The following is a 20,755-nucleotide window of genomic DNA, read 5'->3' on the forward strand; positions in this document are numbered from 1 at the left end:
GTAAGAGTGAGACTTATTAACACTGATTATTACTGTTTACTTTACAACCAGGCCAAGTGTTGTCACTTACAGAACTCTGCTGCCACCTTGTGGCTGAGAGATGAACAGCTTATAAAAGTTGTTGAGGGGAGCAGTTGTTTACATGACATCATGAAAGAAGCTATGGATATAAATCAGTGTGTAGTTTAGTAATTATAATAATAAGACATGTTAATGTTTGGATATAGCTTTTGATACAGTTAAATGTAGTTTAGATAATAGTTAGAATGAGATTTAGTGACGGCTTGAAAAGAACATGTCAGAGTTTGTTGTAAGCTGAATGAATGCTTCTGTAAATGTGGGTTGATACCTAGAGCCAGTTTTAGAGTTGCCAATGAACCGAACGAGCATGTCTTTGGACTGTGGGAGGAAGACGGGGTACTCAGAGGGAACCCCAAGCAGAAAGGCCGCCTATATCCGAACCTGGACTCGAACCAGGAACCTTCTTGCTGTGAGGTGACAGCGTTAACCACTGCAACCATTTTAATAAGCAAAATAATTAAATAATCGGCCAAACAAAGGGTGTTGTTGTGATTGTTTCATGTAAAAAAAAGACTCCTGATGCCGCCTGGAGATTTGGTGAAGAACAACAACTAACAGCAATAGTTTCCAATCATAAATGTGAATGTTTTGGATTATAAAACTGAATACTAAATGCTGCATTCAGGCGTCAGAATTAAATTGTTCATTAAAACTAATTTGCATGTTTAATAATGCTGTGTTGTGCCTCATTGAAGAACAGCTGCAACAACAGTGTTTTCTTTTCACTTTGCCCTCCGTCTCCAGCGTCTCCTTCTCTTCCTCCAGGCTCAATCATTTAGTGGCAATTCACCAAATTTCACAAACATTCTCGGCTGCTCATTCACCTGAACTTAAGTCACCCTGTACACTATTCCCTTCTTCCAAAATTAACTCCCAACAGTATTTATAGCTGCCCTTCTCACCCACGTCTTGGCCAGATCATCAATGTTGCATCACACCTTTGCTTTCAGGAACCTGAACTGAACCAGATTCTGTAGCTGCCGGCCTGTACACATACCCCGTAGATTTTTGGCTGCTTCTGTTTAGACTTCCTGCCTTTAACTGGAAACGTTTGTATCTCCTGCCACGTTTTCAGCATTTGGGTCCTTTTCCTCCCTCATACACACTTGCAAACGCAGCGTTATCTACAATTCAATTTAACTATTACCTCCACAAATCCATCTAAATCCAGCCACCGTCCTCTCCGCTTTCCTGGACTGTCACTGTTTCTTCAGCAGGCCTGGAAAACGAATAAGATACAACTTTATACTCGGATAGAAGCTGTGTTTTTGACTTGAAATGTAACGATGCAAACTGCAACCACTGATTCTGATCGAAAAGAAAGGTGTATTTGGGTGGAGGCTGTGTGTGAAGCTAAAAATTAAACCATATTTAATAGTCATGTCGTGTAATCTTAATTCTAAGTATGTTGTGTAAGATACCAAACCATGTTACATCATTTCAAATTATTATCTTTATGTAATATTTGTGCCTGGCCGCAGTGTTTGAGGTGACTGAAACCATCACTTAATCCCTTCGGACTGTGGCAACACTTAATAATTGAACTGCCTCTGGCGGGTCATTAAGGAAGCCACAACATGTTGTGTCAAATGGCATCATGTCACACTGTGGAACTTCGCTGACCTTTCTGCAGGGTCGGAGTCCGTCAGTATTATCATATCATTCATTCGGCCTTCGGCCTCCATCACTGCGTCCTGATTGATCGAGAAGCTCCGTGTTGCTTCTGAACATCCGTCGATGTTGGCACTGTACAACATGGTGACATCACTCACGTGCCGTTAAACTGATCGATGGATGGAAGGATACCTACAGGAAAGAAGGAAACAGATGAGGAAATTAAGTGGGTGAAAAAGTGTTCATGTGTAAGCCCTGTTTACACCTTACACCTCTTTAGTTATTAATCCCAAGTGGTCAACTCTGAATAGGTTTATAAATCACACCTGCCATTAGATTACATTTATTTACATTCATTTCATGCATTAGACTCTCGGAATGTGGTCTAACAGACATGATCACAATGCGTCTATGTTGCGTTCATTCACCATAGTTCTTAGAGCTGTTCAGACGAGACGAATGCTCACGCCAGGTGTAAACAGGCAGTGATACAATGTGGATGTTTACCTGGTCCAGGCCGACACAGAGTCAGTCGAACATCAGGAGGTGAATTCTTGAACAGCTTTAGCACCTTCTACAGACAGAAGAGAGAACTTTTTTACAGGGCTGAAGACAACATAAGAAGTTGTAGATGATTTTTAACACAATTTAAAATGATTTTAATCTTTAAAAAGCACAGCCTTCATGTCTTCTTCCAGGTTAGTATAATTTCTCCATGCACTACCTTGTGCATATGTAGGTATTTACTGTATATCATGTGACAGAAAGTTTCTTTCATACTTTGCTTTTGGCTATAAATGTTCTTAGTGTGCACAGAGACATAAATTCTGACCTGGAAGAAAACCACAATGCTCTCAGTCCAATTTAGAACATGGGCTAGGGGTGCAATATTGCCTTGTGTGGCCAAAATGAGTATTACAACATCAAATGAAAAGGGTTTTTTTCTTCACCTGTTTTCACAGACAAAAAACCTGGCATTTTTTTTTGTGTTACCGATCTTATACAGTTATAATCAGAGGAGAGAAAACAATAAAGATCAGACTTACTAAGTCGATCGTTACATTTTTTTCGCACTTGCCTTGACTTCTAAATATTTATCAAAGTAGAGATGAGCAACAGTATCTGGTTCAATGATGTATCAGTCTTTCAGAGTCATCTCCACAGCGAATATAACTCAACTAGTAGAGTAAAGGAAGGTAAGCCCGTCATGTCAAAGCAAATGAAGGATTAGTAATGAAATTACTTAACACTAATGAACTTAATTTGAAATCTGCACATACAGGATAGGACATCTCCTTGAGTGACTCGCCGTTAATGGCCAACAGGACATCCCCCTCCTGGATCCTGCCGCTCTGCTGGGCCGGCTGGTCCGGGAAAAGCTCCTTTACCCGGACCAGAGTGCCAAAGTCCCGAGTGGGCGGGTCCAGCTCGCACATCAGGAAGCTGAACCCCAGGCCGTTGGCACTCTTAGTCAGAGTCACTTCCTGGGTGTTGTCTGAAGGTTTGGAGGTGGTTGGCAGTAATGGGATGATGATGTAGTTGTAGTCAAACAGAAAGAGAAAAAGGAGGGGAAAGAGGGTGGGAAGGAAAGAGAAAAGATACAGCTTATTAGGTAGGTTGCAAAGAGTTCACAAAAACTGTGATTGGGGAGTAACGACAATATCAATGATATTTAACATAACATTAGGACTTTACCACATGAGGCTACTAGAACAAATAAGCAACAGGCATAACAAAGCTAAAACGTGACAACAACACCGACAGTAATACTGTATATGCACCAAAGGGTGCGTTGGATACACATGATATTGTAAGAAAAGAATATGTTGTGAAAGTTGCTGCTGACTTGAGTCAGCCTGAACTAGCTTACAGGGCCACACTTCAATCCTGTGCAGGAGGCCAGAAGGGCTATTTCATTTGTGCCCTTTATTTATTTTTTTGCACATTTTGACTTTCAGTTCTTGGTACTTTGGGAAATATGTATATTTGTTTCCTCGTTGTGAGTAAGAAGAACAAAACAGCTACTGCTAGATAGCATAAAGACGTAAATATTGGGAAAAACAGCTAGCTTGAAAAAATTGACACAGCAAATTCTTGCTTTCTTCTTCTTTGACACTTTTTCTTTTGGCACTTTTTTGAATAGATTAAATAACATATAGCATTTACAAACTAGTTTTTAATAATTTAAAAAATAGCTGGTTTCCTTCTTTTCAGTTTTTGCACAAGCTAAGCTAACAGGCTACTGGTTGTTGCTGTATATTAACCATAGACAAAAGATGGACGACGTGACAGCTCCCGAAAAGTAATGCAAAAACATCTCTATCGCCCCTGCTGACAGGCTGCAGTATAGGTCATAAAGCCCGCCTCCTCCATGTTAACAGATGGGACATGAGTCAAACTATGAAAAGAAAATAGTACATCAAATACATTTTTCTCAAACATGGTTTCTGTCATTATAGTCAGTTCTTATCATGCTGATTTATGTCCAAGTGTTCATTTTTCTTACAAGTTTTAATTAGTTATCTTTTGCTATAAAAAGGGTCTAAAGCCATGATTGATGGCTCTGTTGACAAATGCGGTTCCCGTAGCCGATCTGTTCAACATTAGCAGCGTAGAAGGTTAACTGCGAGAGGAAGCGAAACTAAAACAATCACTACATTCATTGAAGTTTTCATATTAATGAATATCTGCTTCAGACCAACACAAGAAGCTGTTCTGCTGAGTGGGGGATCTTTATGTAGGTGTACTGTGTGTTTTGGTTAGCAGAAGGGGCGAGACATCCTCATGCCTCTACCCAGCGACCTCTACTCCGCAATCTCTAGCTCCAATTTACTTTACCAGCGCAAGATGGCAGCGCACGCCTCGTGGTGTATTTTGACATTAAATAAGTACAATAAGAGTTGATGGAGACGCCTCGTCTATCTTTTTATACAGTCTGTGATATTAACGCACGGACAAACAGAGAAATCAATCTTCTCCTGTAGCTCTCAACAAGATAAGAACTAAATACGGACAGACTTTATTTTTGCATGGCTGGCCTTATTAGCTTTTTTTTAATTAAATCTGCAATTATTACCACCAACACATACAAGACAGCTTTAAAATAATGTTGTTAATTTTATGTATCAATGTATCAATGCAGGAATGTACGCCATGTAGAAGGCATATCAAAGGACATTAGCTATTTAAACATTTGTGTTAATGGCTGCCAAGATAAAACCCTCCAAAAGGGATAAAATTGCTTCCTGTGCAAGAGGGAATCGCAGAGATGGGGGGCGACAGATATAGAAGGACACGCAAAAGGATAAGGGAGGCCAGAGGGGATAAGAAGAAGAAGACGGTCAGGGTCAGTTAGGAAGATCAGGATGAAGAAGAGGAAGTGTGTGAAAGTTCACCTTGAAGCAGCCAGGCTAGCCTGGTCGGATATTAAAGCACAAAACAGCTTAGAGTCGACTGGACAGGTTCTCTCACGCAGGTTCTTCCTCAGTAGTGTAAGGTGTGACATAACGTTCTGTCTCTCTGAGGGAACTGCAGATCGATCTATTGGCAAAATTTTAGTCATTATTTAAGTTTGCAAGAGCACCAATGCTCTGCAGATATTTCTGAGCAGTTCCCAGAAAGAGATCCTGGGCTTTAATAATTTGTTGGCCCAAATGTATGGTTTTATGTATGTGTTGGTCTAAACCAAAGCTGTGGTCTCCTACCGTCATTGACAAAGCCGTAGACCCTGGGCTGCTCAGAGTTCATGCTCGGATATGTACTGATGGCTGAGCAGCTGTTGAACCTTAGCCGGCTGGTAGCTGGGCGGATGCTCTGATTGGATCCGACGGTGCTGGTGTCGAGACTGAGAGAAACTCTTGGTTGGTTCAAAAACTGCCGCTCCACAGTCAAGGATACCACCTAGAGGAAGGGAGGAGAGAAAATGACAAGGATTTGCTTTTGAGGGATGCAAGAAAGACATAAAGAAGGAGAAAAGGCATGTGATAGGGAGAGAAGGGTGTGGTTGTAAAGAAGGAATGGTTATGATAGAAATGAGCAAAGCTTGAGCAGTAAAGGACAACATTAAAATACTTGGAGTCAACTGTGAGACTTCATTCTAATACCCCTGTCCCACCGAAATGAGCATGTTGACGCAGGTTTTTCAGACCCAGGACGACCCGTTTAGATGCTAATTGTCTCTGTTCCCAGTGGGGTATACTGTTTTTGGTCTCTTTTCTGCTGTGTCACCGTCTGACGTCACAAACGTGCCCGAAACAGGGTTAGTAAACAGTGAAGATGTCACGGTGGTTAGGTTGTATCTATAACTCATTCAGTCTGTTTATCAAAATTTTGAATGATGTTCGAGCGCTGCTCGGACGGAGACGGGCGGAGTTTGTAGCTGACATGACAAGGAGTTGCAGAAGTTACCGACGGTGCATAGCATCGCGCTGGAAAGGGGGCGGAGATAAGCGTGTCGAACCAGGTTTTGTGTTCCCGTCAATGCTGATCGGAGCCGAGGCGATAATTACCTGGGTCTACTGCAGAGTCATTTGACCCGGGTAGCTGATTGTAGCCTTTCCCATTAAGCAAAAAAGCCAGGTCTAAGCTGGTTTTTTGACCAGTGGGGAAAGGGTTTAAAAGAACTAAACCTAGCTTGCTACCATCCCCACACTAACAATAGTAACATGTCACCCAGGTATAATGTTCACCACGCAAACCATCTTATATTTTAGCATGCTAATGTTGGCTAACTAGTACTAAACACAAAGTGAGAGTTAAAACAAAATTATGGATCTCATAAAAAGAGGTCATCATCAGCGTATATAGATATCCATTGGTCTTTCACTCACACTGCAAGCTCCAGTGCTTCCTTTTCTTTGTTTTTCTTTTAAATGTGGCAATCATAAGGTTTTCAGAGTGAGAGACAGTAGGGTATTTTAGCTATATCTGTAAATGTCTCTCTACGAGTGCTGAATTCGGAGGAATGTCAAATTAGAGTTACAGAAAAGTTGTGGCAATTCTGATATGACTATTCAGGCTGAGGTGGCATGGCATCAGACCTGTATCACATTTAGGATCATACATGGAAGTGGACATAATTACAATTAAAAAGATTGAATGTGATTTATGCGGTTCAGAATAATATAAGTAGACTTATCACACAACATGATACAGTTTCAGTCACGTCATCCCTTACCTCCCCAGTTTTGCTCAGACAGCTCACAGCCTGTTGGTGGGTGAAGCCCTGAAAGTTCATCCCATCCACCTCCAGCAGTCTGTCACCTGTAATGAAGAATGTTTGGGACAAAAAAACAAACATCATTTTCCTCCTTATCAGTTTTTTTGCGTTTCTATTGCTGGCCTGTAGTATCATTCTCGATCTCTCTCCTGAAAGTGTCAGCTAAAGGCCAAAATGCACACAGCACGTTTTTCCATTATAAACAGAGTGTTGAATTTCAGTGACACGGTGTTAAACAGAGTGTTGTTTGTCCAATCAGGGAGCTGTTATGGCTTTGGGGAAGACACTCAAAAATACATCTGAAGTGCTAAATGTAATTATTTGCGGTTAGCTCATATTTCAATTGGCAATATATCAGGATTAAATTTACACTAATTGTACGCTACAGTGTGTTTCGTATCAGAATGAGCGTGCATGACGGAGAGCTTGGTGTCGGTCTTGGGCTTGAGTTTCTGGCCCGTGCAGGGCAGGAATCTCCCTGAGGTGAAGCCGGCGTGTATGTGTGGAAGCAGTGGTGAGCTTGTCCACGTCACCGAAAGCAGTATCAAGGTTTAAGGAGACGAGGGAAGCAAAATCTTGCCATCTCACAGTCCTCTGTCCCATATAAAACGTTATTTCACTGTATCTGCAAATACACTGCTTTTTCCTTTAGAGTAGATGCGCTGCTGTGTATCCCCGTATGAGTAACAAGCAGAGTCTTGTATGTTGTGAACTCGCCGATGTGTGCCTATAATGTGCCCTTTAAATAGCAAGGGGAGACAGACTGCACCATAGACTTTAGACTTTAGACCATGTTTTTGTTGGTCTATGGTGCAGTCACTTTCTTTATAGCAGCGCGCCACCCGTTTGCCTGACCACACCTCCTTTTAAGACCAACATGGCCATGGGCGTTAACGTTGGTGCAAGATCACTTGCTATTTACACAACGTGGGCGCTGGGCGTGAAACTGCTTCAGGTGGAAAATAGGACCCCATATCTCTAGGAAACAACTGAAATTAACTAGTTATCACAGGAAAACCAGCGTTGTTACGTCGACATAACAAGATAAATAAGTCGAGATCTTGAGATCTTTTCACCGGAAAACTGAGAAAATAAAATGTATAGATGAATATCCACTTAGGGCTTCTGTAGTTCCTTACCTTTTCCGTTTTAGAATTTTATCTCCAAGTAATGTGTAATAGACATTATTGGTGCTATATGCCCGTTGTTGTTCTTTTTGGAAGAATGACAGAAGCTTTAAGTAAATGTGCAGTTTTTATTCTAGATTTGTGCACTGACTTTAAACCTTAAGTCCAGTACTACTGCACTCATCCTCAGAGCTGTCTCATCAAACTCATACAGCGCTAAAGGACTGCAGAGTTCTGGTGAGTGTGCAGCCAAGAATCAAACTTGCCATTATAAATTATATATCCAGTTTAGATTTAAATGATAAATCCAGACTTATCCACCAGTACATAGACATTAGCATTGTTGGATTGAATATTTAGCTGACCTACCTGTCTGTACACGTCCGTCTCTTTCAGCAGCCCCTCCTGGAACAAGGCTTCTGATGTAGAGTCCTTGTAGGTTGGTGTTGACACCACCCTGAAAGATTAATGAGAAAACATGTCATTCAGATCATGTCTGTGTTTTAATGCTTCAGTCGTTATTCCGCTCTTTATTCCAGCGCAGCTCATAGAGCAGCGGTGATCAATGACAGTGAGGTGACGTGGACCAACCTCTCTCTCTTATCCTGTCAGATGTTAATCAGATTGGGTGGAGCAGTCTTTGTGACCTACTGCTGGAGATGAGCTGCTCTACCAATTACCCTCCTTTACTCTTCGTTTCTAAGTATTAAGTCAACCCCCGCATTGTAAAGAAACTACTGTGACTGGTTCAGTGTTTTGCAGTCTGATACGAACAATGTAAACCACTATTGTGAAAATATTTTAAATGAATATGTTCATACTGTAATCATCGAAAGGTGTCTAAAAGCATCTGCAGGATCACAGACTTACAATAAATGTTGATCAAACCTACTGAAGCTTTCAGCACAAAGTCAGGCTCACAGGATAGACTGATTTGGATACACTAGCACCTTTTTAACATACAGGGATCAAACGTAGGGTTAGGGTGAGTTTTACTGTTCATAACGAAATAAAAATATTAAAGGGGGGTATTATGGTAATGTCAAGCGTCATATTTCACTCTGTGATACCTGTAACAGTTAAAAAAACTTTTTTCTCACACTGGTGCTCTGTGCAGGCCCTCATACAGCCTCTGCCTCAAGCAACTCATCAGCCTGCTGATGCTGCACTTTGTGACGTCACAAAGAGCAGCATGAAAAAACAGTGTGAAACCTGGTGTTCAAAGGAGACTGCAGACTGAGAAGAAACTTTCAACATTGTAAAATTATATATATGTTGAAAATGTGAAACAGAGGAAGACGTGTGCCCGACGCCAGTCGTCGCATACTGTCATTCGCCTCCCTTTTGACCAGGCGTGCAATTTTACGAAGATGGAGGGATGCTGCCCCGCCCACCCACGCTCACTGGCTGAGGGACATTATGTCCTGTCTAAACCTTGAAAAGATCCACTACTCAGTTTGTAACTCAAATATTAAGTTCCAAAGGGTGTTGGGACCTTTCTTGAAATACTTTCAGAACCTCCAGTCAAACTAAAGGTGTATATCCTGACTCTCTTTTTTGTCATGTCACTCTGTTGATTTCTGGCAGTAACATTCTGTATATTGTTTTTTACTTGCTAAACCCTCCTTCTTTTATTTTCTTTTATTTAACCTGATATGTACCCTATTTTCCTTCTCTTTTCTAAATATAGAACCCGACTTTCAGCTCTTTCCTAATTTACTCCTAAGACGAAATAGGCTTCCCTTTGACACACAGGATTCCAGCTGGTAGTTGGGGCTTGTGGGGGTGAGGGATGATTGGTTCGAGTTTATAAATAGTGCTCTCTTGCTATGGATGCGCTTTGTCTGATCACATCTGTTGTGCACTTCACAAATGTATTGTGTGTAATATGCTTAATTGTTTAAAACTCAATAAAAATATTCTTGAGAAAATGTGAAACAGAATGATGGCCCCTCTTTAAAGTAATTCATGAACTCACAGAGATGCTGATGCCCAGACTTCCTGATATCTTCTTGAGCTCCACAGTGATCTCCTCCGGCCTGCCACAATTCGGGGGGCTGTCCTGAAAGCAACACCCACGTCAGTCTTTTGTCAATTCATTATCTATCTATATCCATATACGTATATCTATAGTAGTATAAAGTTACCACAGTATTCACTTTCACCATTATATATTATCTTTATTGATCACTGTAGATCACCCTTTAGATAGTTGTAAATAAAGATACAGCCTAAAAAAGTTGATGATTCTACCTGTGCACTGAGGATTCGTTCTCGGGGGACAGAAAGCCTGTTGCCAGTCTTCGGCGTCATCATAGCTGAAACAATCTCATCCAAGTTATCGTCTCCCAATCGGCCGTCTGTCAGCAGCGTGGTCTGAGCCTCGAAATTTCTTAAGATTGAAGAACGAACACCGATGGGGCTAAGGCGCACTGTGGATAAAAACAGAACTCAGTTAATGTTAAAAATGTTCATGCAGAGTGTAAGACTTTTTGTCTGGAGGTGCTATTTTGGGAAATATGCATGTCCACTCTCTTGCAGAGAGGTATATGACACGATCAGAACATCTCTCAGGTCTGTAAGTGTATGTGTGGGGGCTATTCAAACATCCTACAAGAACTTCTGACGGTGAACACTGGCAACTGCATAAGCTAGAGCCAGAAGAAGACGGTTAGCTTAGCTTATAGCACAAAAACTGAACACTGGGGGTCACATAATTCAGCTGCCAGTACCTGTAAAGCTACACATTAAGATTATTGCAGCAATTTTAAAGATGAGATGAAGAATGTTAATTAGACAAAGCTAGGCTAGTTGTTTTCCACTGCTTCAAACCTTTGTGCTAAGCTATGCTAATGGCTGCAGGCTGTAGCTTCATATCTACTGCAGCTACAGACAGGAGAGTGGTATCAATCTTTTCATCTAGCTCTTGCCAAGAATGCTAATAAGAATATTTACTTATCAATGTATTAATTTTTAATTTATCTGAATCCAAAAGATATACATATATCTTATATCTTATATATATACTTTAACCACAGGAAAAAAACACAGTGTAGCATAAACAAAAGAAAGTTTTAAAAACCAGGTGCATTTGTAGCTTATTACTAAATCATCAACATTACACACAAACAAATGAGGGTGAGGAGGTCACAGCCACAGTATCACTACTCACATACAGTAACACATGCACGCACACGCACACCCAGAGCACCTTTTGGCTGTGAGATAATGAGCTGCACCTCCTCGGGGCTGCTCTGCATGACCTCTGCTGCCTCGCTGAAGGTGACGCCCTCCAGGCTGATGTTGTTCAGAGAGATCAGTCGACCACCTGAAGGCAAAGGTCACAGTGAAATGACGCTGGTGCACGGTAACAGTGGAGTTTGTAGATCTCACCACCACCTGTTACCCCAGAGGCCTGTGATTGAACCCCCACAGACGCCTCCCATACCTCCTCTGTACTCTTTTGCACTTTCACACTACACATAGCCCTAATCCATCCTCTTAAAAGCAGAGTAAGATGCTGGATTAGGTTGGAAGTAGAACACCTATCACCAGATTAAGTGCAATGTAACAGAAAAAGGTATCTTGCATTAAACCCTTAAAAGCACTTAAACACAATAAATTAGGGGTGTTTTCAATGTTTCATTTAAAAACACAACTTATCAGGAGAAAGTTTGATTTGTATGTGGAAAAAAATGATCTGTGGAGGTGGAACTTAAAGCTTCTGCACAGTGAGGCTCAGGTTAAAGATGTACTCGCAAAGATTTTAATTTAAATAAATGTCTGTTAAGTCACTATCCATCGCAGAATGAGGTAACACAATGGTGATTGAATTTAATTGTATTTGCAGTATGTAGTATTATTACAGACTGGGTATCTGTGGCGACATTTCGTGGAAAGCAGCGGCCAGTTAGTGCCACGTTTTCCATCAGCCAGCAGTGGTTGGTCTGCCCGAGAGGGTAGGCGGAGCTAAGCGGCTGCTTTTCCGGTCCCTGCGAGTGTTGCGAGTAAACAGTAATCTACTATGGCTGAACAAACAAAGAAAAGATCGATGACTACAGATACAACTTCAACAATAAGTGAAAATCCAAAGAAAAAGAAACAAATTAGAAGCTCAGATTTTAGGCAGAGTCTGAAAAGGAAAGCGACAGTCAGCGAGGAAAATCAAGAGTTAGAACCGTAACAAAGGGAGCCAGACGTAGTCGTCTGGTTATCTGGGGCATGTGCGCCCTCAATTGCCTTTTATTGCCGTAAGGTGCCACCAAATATAAATAAAACTGAGAACTCTAATATTATTACTTTAAAGTAAAAATGGTCTAAAGGATTCTCTACCTGGTCGGATGCGTCCGTCCTTATCAGCAGGTCCACCAGGCACAATGGAGGCAACAAAGATGCCCAAGTCATAATTCCCCACAGTGTCCTCTCCCACTATCACTATACCTGCATGAGCACAGACCACAGATGCGTCAATAATAAAGCTGTTTATGGGCGTGCTTATGAAGTGAATGGAATAAATGTTTAAGATCATAAACATTGGTTTGTTCATGTATTTTGCTCTGAAAGTTTCAAAATGTTTTTATAATCCAGGATAATAAAGTCTCACAAATCATAATACAAACACACAGTGTCCTGAATATGTTATTATATATGTATAATATGTTAATTTTTCTGTTAATTAATACAAGGCATTTTTTAGTCTTAAGGTGGTGAATTATTTCAAGTCTTAAATGAAAAATTAATCTTAAAAATGTCAAAACAATTTCTGATGTTGAGACATGAAGTGTGACAAGCTCACCGAGGCCGAGCTTCGGGTCTTTCCTCAGAGAAACACAGATGACTTCTCTCTCTGACGATGAGCCGAGCTTTGTTGGGGTGTCTGCAAGAAGCAAAGCAAAATACCAAAAGTAAACTTCAGTAACACGATGCATTATTCATCTGTTGTGGTGGAGCGATGACATTTTCAAAGTGCACCATCACACGATCTATTCAGTCAACATTGAATGATACTTGCACACACCTCGGGCTGCCGGGGAGCCAGAAGGCGCTTCAGATCCGCTCTTCTGAGAGCAGGATGGGGAGCGCATGCCGATGCTGCTGCGCTGACTGCTGGAGCACGTGCTGCAGACGTAACACAGGTAAAACAAATAATTGTGACGGATAGTTAATGATATTACACAATTCTCTGAGATGAGGAAGTGTTTTTTCATGCAGAAATGTTTTGATAAGACTGAGCAGAAGAAGAGGTTCAAATTAGCATAAGCTAGCATGTTCATGTTTTCATTGGTTCAGGAAGTACTCAAATAAAGAGCGTGAGAAGTGCTACATAATTACCTCTGCTCATTGAGGCTCTGCCGCTGCTGTTTGATGCGGGCCTCGATCCTGGCTGCGACATCATCACACAACTTGGTCAGGGACTCATCCTGAGGAGTGGTCAGGCCGCTGTCGTCCTGAGGCGTCTCTGAACAAGAGAAGGACTTGAGTCGGCCGCTCTGAGCCCGACACACCGCCGCATACTGCACAATGTTCTCCTCTGGAGGCAAAAACGGAGACCAGATAGTCAGCCAATGAAGTCAACGAAAAAACAATGTGGGTGTCAGGTGCTTTTCAAATAGTGTCTGTAGAAAATGGAGCAGTAACTGACCTGAGACCAGGCTGTGGCTGAGCTGGCGAGAGTTCATCTCGTTGTTGAACTTGTGTTGGGCTGAACAGAGGTTACACAGATATTTGGCTATCTTCGATCGCTCTGTGATGAAGGTGTACTTCTTATTACTGCCCCGGCTCTCTAATATAAACTTACGGCGCTGCAGGAACACAAAGGAAACGTTTTCAGGGAATAATAATCCGAAAAACCGCCACATTCATAATTTGACGTCATTGTGATTCAGAATTCACATCGTAAAATCACAGCACTCACGCTAGAGGAGATCGTCGCTGTCTCCCTCCAGAAGAAATTCTGACTGGTGGATCGGCAGCCATCTTTAATCTCATAGATGGTGACTCCTTTGGCACAAACCCCGAGGATAATCTCCCCTTCTGAAGGCTTTTTCTCACGCATCACACGGTGGAAAAACACGCCGTATTCAGGCAACTGCTGACACAACTAGACACACAGAGAGAATGGTAACTGTACTTCAGTGGAACGGTTGTTGTTCAGGTGTTGCAAGATATTGATTGTCATTATCTATAGCAACCTTGAGGAACTCGAGCTCTGATTCATCGCCCAGCATCTGAGTGTTGTTGGTGTGAAGTCGCAGCAGCTCCCCCTGAATGTACGGCAAGGCACGTTTCTCCATCACACTCTTGGAGACATACTGGTCAGGGCGGTAGTAGTTCCTACCGTACACCTAAACACACCAGTTGAAAACCTTTTTTAGGCTAAATATGTGCATAGGTAACGGTGCAAAATGATACATTTTAAGGAAAAGGCATAACGTGTTTTGGTTAAGAAAACAAAACCAAAAAAGCTAAAGCAACAACTTAAGCCTTAAGGGAAACACACATCCGTGGTACAAGACCTTTTCGACCTTGGATGCTAACACCACAGTTATTATAAGACATTTTTAAAGGACTTCAATGAATTCATAAGTTTTGTTCATATTTGTGGTGCACAACCTCAGGCATCCAGTCTCCATACTCCGTCTGCAGGGCCAGAGCTCCCAGGTACAGAGCGGTCTCCTCATGGCAGGACAGCCTGTCCTCCAAAAGGTCTCTCCTGAGCTGGAGGTAATACTGGTGGCGGGTCTGCTTGTGCCTAGCAAAGAAGACAGCACGCATTTAAATGATTCCTTATGTGACAAATTTGTCATTAGTGTTTTTGTAATAATTCAATTTAGACTTACAAAAGTAGAGAAATGTCATTGACAAAGAATTTGATCCTAAAGAAAAGGACAAAGGTGGTTGTAGGCACTTTCTTCCAGCTATCTGGAGCAACTTTAGAAATCTTCGTGTCATTGTCCACGAAGAAAAACTCATTATCTGACGAGGGAGCAGAGAAAAAAAAAACACATACAAGTTGTTTACCTGGTTCGGTGATTTAATCTGTACATATTTGTGGTTTTTACGGGCAGTAGAAATAGAGCCTTTCAGAAAGAAAGCCCCAGTCAATCATTTACACTAAATCAGCAAATCTGACCTTTAGTTATTTACTGATTCTACCTCTTAACAGCTTTAAACTCATCTTCATTTCTTTCAGGTTATGAAAAATTCACTAACTCATTCTTGTCAAACTTCTTTACCGTCAATATAAGCAAGGCCAAAGTAGAAATGTTCCATCAGGTTGGAGTGAGCCACTATCATGTCAAAGACGTCCCCTCCTCTGGATTTCACCTCGCACTTCACCAGGATGCGCTGACCGTTTGGCATCACCACGCTCAGCTCCCGCTGAGTGGTTGGAGATTTTCCTTTCTTCGACTGCAGCCGGAGAAAAGAGACAGAAAATAAAAGATAAGAACTAAACCTTTGATGCTTTCAGAATATATTAAAGAAGTTCTGTATTAAATGGCTTCAAACCCCCCAAAATGACAAGAACTTTTCCAAGAACTCACCACGATGGATCCAGGCAGCTCTAAGATAACCAGAGGCTCATCTAACATCCTAATAAACTCTGGACCCATGTCCTGCAACAAAGGACGAAGCAGAAGACAATATATCGTCAACTACACAAGAAGAAGATATCATCTTTTCATATTTTCACAGACTTTTCAAAGGAAGAGACATAGCCTCTGGGTCTAATGACTGTAGAAAGAATGTAAGTGCCTCTAACCTAGATGCCTTTAAATATCCAGCAGGGTTCTCCCTCAACTTTTTATCTCATTAAACATTTATATATATTTGTATGGTTTTATTTGCTCGTTTCAAGTCTTCATAAATAAAGAATGGTGTTCCTTTTGTAAATGATTCTCCTAATCAGAGGAAAATCGAGGATAAAGCAGAGTATGCTTTAGGATGTGGTAAACTAGTGACTGACTAATCTGACTAGTCTACTCCGAGCATGTATCCAGCTTCTCATTTCAGAAATGGAACTTTGGTCCAGCTGATGGGCTGCAAACTGGGGAAAAAAAGTACCTGCTCGCGTCATCCAACTTGATGTAAGAACTGCACATCTGATAATTGGTTACATGCTCCAAAGGTTGTCAATTGACTACCGATATTTGAAATTCAGGAGCTGTGGCTTTGAATGTTCTCAACACATCCCACTTTATCAAGTGGATTTGTCCAGGTAAAGTCAGAGGTAAGGTGGATAATAATCAAATTAAATCATACCAGAAAGAACTGAATGAAAATACAAATGAAAGGGACTGAAAAGTCAAGATGAAAATGGCGAGGGACAATTTTTGTTCCACTCAAAACACCAAGATGGCATTGGCCTGAATTCCACATTCGAGGCTTCGAAAATACATTCTTCAAACCAATCAAAGAGGCTACATCTGCCTCTTTTGTCTAGTATATGATGTTATCATATTTTGAAATATGGCTTACTTTCGCTTTCTTGTCATTCAGAGTCACCGTGGAGCCGAACTGTTGGAGCGATCTTGCGTTGGAAATTCGATTGCCATCCATATATGGACTGCAGGGGCCGCGGTTCAGTTGCTGCCAGCTGCTGTAACTCTCCCTGTGTCGACTTCCTGTGGGAATCCTGGGACAAATTGTTTCTGTCACTTATGGCAGGATTGCTCAGGTGAACAGCACAGATGTGATGGAGGAAATCTCCTCTAGGGGTTTAAGCTTTGACTGTTAACCACGTCTTCTTTCTTTGATTAAAACATTGGCTAAAGACGGTGTACTGTTTGCTAAAAACGCTCTAATATAAGATGTGAAAATATATTTGGACACAGACTTCATACCGTATGGGCTCGCATGCATAGGATGCTCCTGAGAATGTTCTAGACATCCTCTTCGACGCCCATGTTGAATTACTGAATGAGCCTCCTGAAACACAAGTGGAAAGTTTACCACATGCTGATATTACACTGTTCACATCTAAAATGTGTTAAAGTAGTAGTTTAACATTTAAAAAACAAAAAAGACTAAGCCTATTCTTTTCAAAGCTCAAGAGACTTGTACATGAAAACATTGATATATGGTAGGCTACATATGAAGCTACAAGGAGAGTTGTTTAGCTTAGCAGGACATTAAGACAGGAAACAGGGAGAAAAGGCTAGCACTGATCCGTCTAAAGGACAGTAAATTAACATGGCTTACTTATAAACATCTAATTCTTAAATCAGTACTTAAATCTGAAAGTGTAAAAAAAAGTCACCATTAGGTGGATTCTGTTAGCTGGCCGTTTTACCCTTCTCCTTAATCTCTATGGGAAGCTAACTGGCTGCTAGCTTGCTTCATATTTATGCTACAGAAATGTTACTTGAATATGAAGCTACAGCCAGTGGCTGGTTAGCTTTGCTTAGCTTAGCTTTCTCCAAGGGTTAAAAAACCTGCCTACCAGAACCTCTAAAGCGCTCTTAATAAGATATTATATTAATTTTTGAACCTAAAGACAAAACTAAATTGGAAAAATGACACAACATGGTTTTAAAGAGGATTGTGTGTCTGCCTATTTTTTGGCTGTGAGGAGCTAGTCTTAGCTACCTTTGGACAGAGTCAGGCCAGTTGGTTCCTGTCTCAAGGCTAAGCTAACAAGCTGCTGGTGGTAGCTTCATTTTTGTGTAAGAGCTACGAGCAAAACAAGCTAAATGTTTCCTAAATGTCAAACTATTGCTTTACAGTCCAACTGAAAACAGATATAGTCACCGTTTTTTGGAGGTTAAAGTTTTAATATATTATGTATTTGACCACTAACCAATATCAGACATTCTTCTTTTGTCTTAACTGGCTGGGGGGGTCGAGGAGGAACCACAGACCAAGTAAACTAGCTACTTTAGCAATATGACATGTAGTGTGTTCTGAGTTGCTTTGAAGAACAAGACCACACCAGCATCTAACAGGACTTGAGTGACATTTGCAGGTACATTTACATTGTGTTTAATGTGCTGTAGCTGAGCAGCTAATTAGCTATCTAGCCTGCTAACTGATGTCAGTGCAATTCTCCCTAGTGAATGCCTGATGGGTTGCTCGTTCAAGAAGCTAAGTGTGTTAATGAATAAAAAAATATATCACTTTCCTTTTTTGGTTTGTTTTTCTGATTGGACAAAACTTGTCAAGTGTATTACGGGACAAATAGGTATGTTGTTGCGGCCAAATAAATGCAATTTAATTTCAGTCGGACTTTAAATCTAGTAAAAACAATCAGTCTCTTACTGTGTAATCTGTCTCTGACGATTTGACTGCGGTCTGTTAGCGGGGATCCATTTTCAGCCATGGACACATGATCAACCTGCAAAGACATCAGCGTCCAGTTTAAGAACACAAACACATATTTGGTCCTATCAGTAAGAATCCTATCAATACAATAAATAAACAAAAACTCTGCAACACACAAAGACTCACCGAGTTTCTGTAGACATCTTCTACCAGCTGCCTGACCAGCTGTTCGGCAGGAGGCAGCAGGGAGACCTTGTGGTGAAGCTCACAGGTCTCTAACACTGTCAGCAGGTCATTGCGCCTAACCACCAAGTCCTCGCACATGCTCAGCAGCAAACCCTCTAGCTCTGCACTCAGCTGGACCGGCTGGAAACAGAGTGCAGCAACATGAATGATGTGCATGACGTACAAATATGCAAGAACGTTTAAGATAATAGAAGTATGAATATACCTGGTTTTGAGGAAGATGATAATCAACACACCAATAAAGAGTCATCCCCAGTGAGTACACGACCATCTGAGGAACAAGGACATGTTTTACACATTATAATCGCAACCCCTTTTTTAGGTTTCCTACCCCCACGTTTGGATAGATTTTGTTGTAGATGTCCTCCAAACAAGTCCAAGTTTTCCAACCTTTTCGGCTGCGGTCCTGGTGTACGACCCCGTGTGACCCTGCTGGGCTTCAGGGGCCGTGAATGAGGCCACGTCTTCGTACCGGGCACAGCTCTTGAAGGCCAGACTCCCATTGGCTGATAGAAGCACAGAGCCTGGGCTCAACACACTGCACATGTTACCTGAACCTAAACAGAGAGCAGAACAGAAACAGGCACTATTTCTTACTTTCCCAGGCACTATTTGGGCGAGCACAAAGTTGAAACATCTAACTTTAGCTGCTCTTGAATGCCGCCTGACAAACGACTCCTGTGACCAGTTACACGTGGAAATAGAGGGAAATAGTAACTAAGAATTAGCTACCTTCTTTGGAAATGTCCAGTAAGGCCTCAGTGCTGGCGAGCAGCAGACACCAGACCTCATCCTCATCCAGTGGTGAACCCCGGGCCTCCAACACCTCTGTCAGGGTCACAAATGTACCCATCCTGCTGGGAGACAAACACACAACAGAAACCAGTCAAAGCAGCAGGTCTATAGAATTAAAATAAAGTGTATTAAAAAAGGAAAAATATTGAGTTTAATTAACAAATAATCCCAATTAATGGTAATTACACTATTATGTAACACAATATTGTACATCACAGGTGGAGATGTAGCAATGGTTAGTTTTCTTAACCAAGAGGCTGAATGTCCCCGTGGACAAGAATCCGACGGAGAAGTACATCAGACACTGCACGTCTTGAGGTCAGAGGTCGGAGGTTTAGACGGACAGGCTTAGGGTTTAGTGGATTTAGATCTAATTGGAAACACATCCAACCCTTGTGTTAATTGCTCTGAACTTGTCCTTTTAAAATAAGCGCTCTCTACTAACTACATCTAGACTCACATGAACGTATGCAGCATAAAGAGGCAGCGGTTACAACTGAAGTTTTTTTTTTTTAAAACCAGATTAATGACTATAAGGTCACAGGAAGCTGCGTATAACAAGCTGCGTAAAGTTTGACAAAAAGAAAACACAAAAGACTTGTAAATTATACTTTTTTATTTTATTTTATTGTTATCTTAAGATTCTATATATTGTATTTACTCGAACCACGTCAGTGTGTTCACTTTTGCCTGGTGCTGAGCAGTTTTAAAGCACTTATGTGCTTACGCTGAAGAATAATGGAAATGGTAAATTACCTCGAGAAGCTTCTGGTAATTGAAAATGTCCGGTGTACTAATGAGTGCAATGAAGCCTGGAATATACTGTATGTGCACTGGGCTTTTCACATTATGAATTAAAATAAAGAAACTGAGGGAAAAGCAAAGGCCCATTGTTTTAATTTAATACTGTACAGTCATATTTAGTGTATTCAAGATCGGTCACTATCAAATAAATTTAATAACACCTCCTTTATGTCTATTAATCATTTTAACTGTTACATTTTAAGTAAGGTTCCTTTAAGGTTCCTAAAGGTTTTAACAAATAAATAATTGGATTTATGAAAGGAAGACAATAAAAACTACCATGAGCAGATAAATATTTTAACAACTGTGATTCAGCTATCACGACTGGGCTTTGGATATTGGCTGATCCTATACCAGTGTTTTATCGGTTATTTAGCTTGTTAGTTGTTTTTTACATATAACAAGTAGAACTTTTTGGCCTTGAAAGTGTGACATACCTTCAAACATCTAACACAGAAGCTCCCTGTGTGCAAGGAGTCAAACTCCGTCCTCCTTACTTTCTAAGAAATTGAAGGCCTGGCACCCTGCTGATACATGACGTAGCGCAGGCACGTAGACTTAAGCACAGAATTGAGTTAAATAAATCAGCCTAGGATTTAGCCCATTGTCA

General features: G+C 41.1%; 1 protein-coding gene across 1 annotated transcript; it reads right to left on the minus strand.

The window, feature by feature from the left end:
- Nucleotides 1–1,849: 1,849 nt before the first annotated feature.
- On the minus strand, nucleotides 1,850–19,399 carry frmpd2 (FERM and PDZ domain containing 2). The gene is made up of 27 exons (XM_069664748.1): nucleotides 19,279–19,399; nucleotides 18,937–19,103; nucleotides 18,752–18,817; nucleotides 18,487–18,666; nucleotides 18,298–18,373; nucleotides 16,884–16,965; nucleotides 16,519–16,675; nucleotides 15,585–15,656; nucleotides 15,276–15,450; nucleotides 14,880–15,015; nucleotides 14,653–14,791; nucleotides 14,232–14,384; nucleotides 13,955–14,140; nucleotides 13,682–13,841; nucleotides 13,372–13,570; nucleotides 13,058–13,158; nucleotides 12,836–12,916; nucleotides 12,373–12,480; nucleotides 11,252–11,368; nucleotides 10,294–10,472; nucleotides 10,019–10,102; nucleotides 8,410–8,497; nucleotides 6,872–6,957; nucleotides 5,400–5,595; nucleotides 2,976–3,190; nucleotides 2,203–2,269; nucleotides 1,850–1,887 (listed from the first exon to the last, which is right to left on the minus strand). Exons 1-27 carry the CDS (start codon nucleotides 19,397–19,399, stop codon nucleotides 1,850–1,852), a joined length of 3,429 nt encoding a protein of 1,142 aa, XP_069520849.1.
- Between the last annotated feature and the right edge of the window lie 1,356 nt (nucleotides 19,400–20,755).

Source organism: Semicossyphus pulcher, unplaced genomic scaffold, assembly GCF_022749685.1.
Source record: "Semicossyphus pulcher isolate SPU_LCO1_2020_fin unplaced genomic scaffold, fSemPul1.0.p SCAF_16, whole genome shotgun sequence".
Classification (NCBI taxonomy): domain Eukaryota; kingdom Metazoa; phylum Chordata; class Actinopteri; order Labriformes; family Labridae; genus Semicossyphus; species Semicossyphus pulcher.

Bases quoted from the DNA above. Each gene is read 5' to 3' on its own strand.
- frmpd2 (XM_069664748.1), bottom strand. From the start codon at position 19,399: ATGGGTACATTTGTGACCCTGACAGAGGTGTTGGAGGCCCGGGGTTCA. The intron at 12,917-13,057 runs GTGTGTGCAAGT...TGCTTCTTGCAG, and splicing joins TGGCTCCCCGGCAGCCCGAG to ACACCCCAACAAAGCTCGGC. The intron at 5,596-6,871 runs GTAAGGGATGAC...CCCTTCCTCTAG, and splicing joins GTCTGAGCAAAACTGGGGAG to GTGGTATCCTTGACTGTGGA.